We start from the raw sequence: 4,027 nt of genomic DNA, 5'->3' as shown, positions 1-4,027 counted from the left end.
GCCTACTCCGATGAATCCCACCGACAAGTGCAGAGTCGGGAGGATGCGAGATGACTCAATGATCCGGTGTCAGTTGGCGTCAAAGTCGGCGTCAGAGGGCGTCATTGGAGGCGAAAATTTACAGGAAAAACAGAAAACCTAAAATAAACAAACTAAATAAAATAACTGATTGAGCTGATGGTAACTGATGCGGCGCTCTGACCGCAGGACAACGAGAAGCGGCTGAGAGACTTGCTTGTGGCAACACCATTGATTAACGGCGTTTCTAGGACCTCGCAGCCCCCTCGCGAGGCGCAAGGCAGTCCGTTTGTATTTATAAGGATCGGTTGTCGGGTCTGCTTCACCAGTGTCCTCTGCCATCCCTCCTGCCTCTGCGCCCATTGTCCTTCGATCGTTGCTACATTTTGGCTTGCTGCGTTGAAAGCCATCTTGCCACGACCTGTTGTACCTCTCCTCTGCCTTAATTTAGACTCGCCAGTACTCGTCGTGGAGACGTAGTTGTTGGCGGGTCCTGTTCTTGAGTATCTTTCGCTTGTTTTAAGATCAGGGGAGTGTAGCTCTGAGAATTTGAGTTTCGAGTTGTGTTGGTTGCAATGGGGTGGTGGATCTGGCAACGGGCGCTCTGTGCCGCCGTGTTCTTGTTTATCTTGTCGGAGTGGCGTTTCTGTGGAGCCTTGAGGCTGTTACCACCTAGCAGCTCTGCACAAAAAGTGCAGATGCTTGGCGCAAGTCCCGGCTTGAAAGCTGAGGAAGCTCGTCATGAAGCTCCTGTTGATACACATCTGAGGTATGGTTCCTTATGCTGAACGCGCCGATGTCTCGGACCTGCTGAAGATTGGCGTAGGTGTAGAGTGTATCGTTGCTGATCTGATTTGTACTCGTTGTTCTAGTCTGGCTTGTAGCTTGGGTTGCAGTGTCCACCTGTGTAGATCGGAGTGATTACTTGACTGTATCCCCTCTTATGCATCAGCATTGACCATTTACAACGTCGCCATGGCCAAATAGTTAACGAAATTCGTAAGAAGAGACTTCTAAGTGTTGAGCTGACGTGAGTTTTTTTTGTTATGAAGGTCCAATTTGACAAAGAGATCTCTTGCTGGTTGTGGAAATGGTAACCCCGTCGACGACTGCTGGAGGTGCAATTCTAACTGGGATCAAAACCGACAACAGCTTGCAAGTTGCTCCCTCGGTTTCGGCAAGAATGCTATTGGTGGGAAAAATGGACAAATATATGTTGTCACTGATGACAGCGACGAGGATGTTGTTAATCCCAAGGAAGGGACACTTCGCTACGGTGTCATTCAGTCCGAGCCTCTCTGGATTGTGTTCAGCCGCAACATGAACATTAAACTCAAGCAAGAACTTATTATGAACAGCTACAAGACCCTCGATGGTCGTGGACACAATGTCCATATTGCTGGAGGAGCATGTCTCACAGTTCAATATGTGAACAACATCATCATTCACAACATTCATATTCATGATTGCAAGTCTACGGGACCTGCAGATGTAAGGAGCTCTCCTTCACATTACGGACAGAGAGGGAAAAGTGACGGAGATGCAATTAATATCTTCGGTTCGCACGACATTTGGGTGGACCATTGTTATTTCTCGAGATGTGCGGACGGCCTCGTTGATGTCATTCAAGGATCCACGGATGTTACCATCTCCAACAACTACTTCGAAGATCACGATAAGGTATTTACCATGACTATCAAGCTGCTGGTCTTAAAACAAATTCTGCAATTTCACTTCGGGTGGGTGATGTTTAATTCTGAAATTGTAGGCTGCACTAACAATGCGCTTAGGGAACCTGCGGTCTACTCTGAACCCGTCGTTTCTGAACTGCACAGGTGATGTTACTTGGCGCTCACCCGAAGGACTCGATGGACAAAGGAATGAGGGTCACGATCGCCTTCAATCACTTTGGAGAAAACCTCATAGAGCGCATGCCAAGGTAGAATCAGTTCGTCGTAACATCGTATTTTAATATATACTTAACGTTTCCGGCTACCTTCAGTGGGCTGTTTCACGACTATTTACCTTCACATTTTTCATCGATGTCGCCGCAGGTGCAGACAAGGTACGTTCCATATTGTCAATAACAACTATCAAGGGTGGGGAATGTATGCAATTGGAGGAAGTGAAGATCCAGTTATCAACAGTGAAGGGAATCGGTTCTTCGCCCCTGACGCCAGATTTAAGAAAGAGGTAGATTATGCCACTCCACCCGTCTTAAAGCGATCGTTTCGTGCATTATTCTGCCAAAATGACACACATTGTTCACTTTGTAACCACCTGGAGATGCATCGAAATTTGACGCTTTCTATAATTCTTTCATGAGTGCTGCATCTATCTGAAAGTAAACGGCTATGTTCTAAAGGAGTGAAAGTCTCCCACTTCAGGTAACCAAGCGCATCGACGACGGAGGAAACTATGATGAAGACAGTTGGAACTGGAGATCCTCTGGTGACATGTTTCTCAATGGCGCTTTCTTCACCAAATCGGGAGCTCCTTCCGCAAATACCCAGATCTATGGCAAGGCCACTAGTTTTAGCGCTCGTCCTGCCGTCATGGTGGAAGGCATGACCAATGACGCTGGCCCTCTGGCATTATGATCACTCACGGAACATAGCCGCGAACTCAAAACAACAGCAGCATTCAGCGGAGCTTTCATTAAAGAGGGTCAGACATTCTCTGTAGCTGCGAATAAGGCTCTAAATATATTCGTATGTTAGATATAAATTCTGTCTAGGATTTTGCGTACTCGTGAAGCATCCCTCTCGTTTGCAGTTGAGCGCTGGCCATCGATGGTCGGCCCAGCCCTTGGACATATTTCAGTGCGAGTAATTTCGCTGTCCATGATGAATGTTTGGTTTTATATTAGGCCATGATGGAAGAAGTAACAAAAACAAAAAAAGAGAAAAAATATGTAAATTGATAAGTAGTTACAGGCTTTTGTAGACAGGTTGTTCTTACGTTTGCTTCAGATGAGTGGCCGCGCGAAGGTGGCCCGCAAACGACGATTTCATTGACAGTTACCTGACTATATGTGGTGCTCCTTGCGCCCTGTCGACTGTGATGCGTTGAGGTGAAGAAGAGCGCAATCACAACTCAACAGAGCTTGGCAACGCCCTGCGATTGAGCTTGACCTCAACTGCTTGTGAGCATTGCTGCTGTATTCTGCAATCCGATATATGATAAGGAAGAATCGATTGACTCCACATCCCTAATCTATATCTAATGTTTCCATTTCTTTCATTAAAATGAGTAATGTGATGAAATCTGTCACTTCGTACACCCACTGTTCCAATGTTTGAATTTTGTTATGTTATGTTATTGATCAGTTCTCCTATTGAAACGCACATATTTGTTAGGTGAAACTCATATTAACCGGAAGTAAACTCACCATCTACCACTTACCTACAGCTCGTAGGTAGAACGGCTCAAATCCGCGAATTTTTGAAGGTATGATTTATGCGTAGATCTCCTTGTTCACCTCAAACAGATGATCAGTCAAGAAGAGTGAATACGGTTACAGAAACGCGCAGTACCCCTGAGCATGATCATCGGATGAAGCGTAGAACCTGAACGAGTTTACAATCACCTTTTTACGTTACCTTGCAAACTGGGCAACTGCTTTCATAACACTTACTTGTGAATCTGATGCTAACAGACATGTATTCTACCATGTCTATTCAACTAATGAGGATAATACAGGATAGTTTGAGAATGCCTCATAATTTCACGTGGATTAAGATCAACATCATCTGCAGGGGGTGAGAAGCTGGGCTCCTCGCTGGAGGTGAGCTCGACAATGCTAGTCAGCGTGCTGAAGACCATAGAAAGCTAGGCGAATGGGGCAGCACACTTCGATGTCTTCCCAATGCCCAGAGGTGAAGTATTGAAAAACATCACACCCCAAAAAATAAATAAACATGACATTGAAATTACACCCCATTCCTAGCTTTCCAGACAGAATTACAGCAAAACTGACGTGAATGTGTGCTGCGTCTTCTCACATTAA

At 45.6% G+C, this 4,027-nt stretch overlaps 1 protein-coding gene across 1 annotated transcript; it reads left to right on the top strand.

Moving 5' to 3' along the window:
- The first annotated feature begins 276 nt into the window (after positions 1-276).
- LOC112294165 (putative pectate lyase 5) lies at positions 277-3,224 on the top strand. Its single transcript, XM_024544380.3, has 5 exons — positions 277-787; positions 1,071-1,698; positions 1,854-1,957; positions 2,073-2,211; positions 2,406-3,224. Exons 1-5 carry the CDS (start codon positions 594-596, stop codon positions 2,616-2,618), a joined length of 1,278 nt encoding a protein of 425 aa, XP_024400148.1. The 5' UTR covers positions 277-593; the 3' UTR covers positions 2,619-3,224.
- Positions 3,225-4,027: the final 803 nt, after the last annotated feature.

The sequence above is a fragment of the Physcomitrium patens genome, chromosome 17, assembly GCF_059467195.1.
Source record: "Physcomitrium patens ecotype Gransden chromosome 17, ASM5946719v1, whole genome shotgun sequence".
In the NCBI taxonomy this organism is placed as follows: Eukaryota; Viridiplantae; Streptophyta; class Bryopsida; order Funariales; family Funariaceae; genus Physcomitrium; species Physcomitrium patens.
Note: the sequence above shows the minus strand (reverse complement) of the source record. Positions and strands in the feature narration are given on the sequence as shown.

Excerpts from the sequence above, each read along its gene's own strand:
- LOC112294165 (XM_024544380.3), top strand. The coding sequence starts at position 594 with ATGGGGTGGTGGATCTGGCAACGGGCGCTCTGTGCCGCCGTGTTCTTG. Across the intron at positions 788-1,070 it reads CCTGTTGATACACATCTGAG|GTCCAATTTGACAAAGAGAT; the intron begins GTATGGTTCCTT and ends TTTGTTATGAAG. Across the intron at positions 2,212-2,405 it reads ACGCCAGATTTAAGAAAGAG|GTAACCAAGCGCATCGACGA; the intron begins GTAGATTATGCC and ends CTCCCACTTCAG.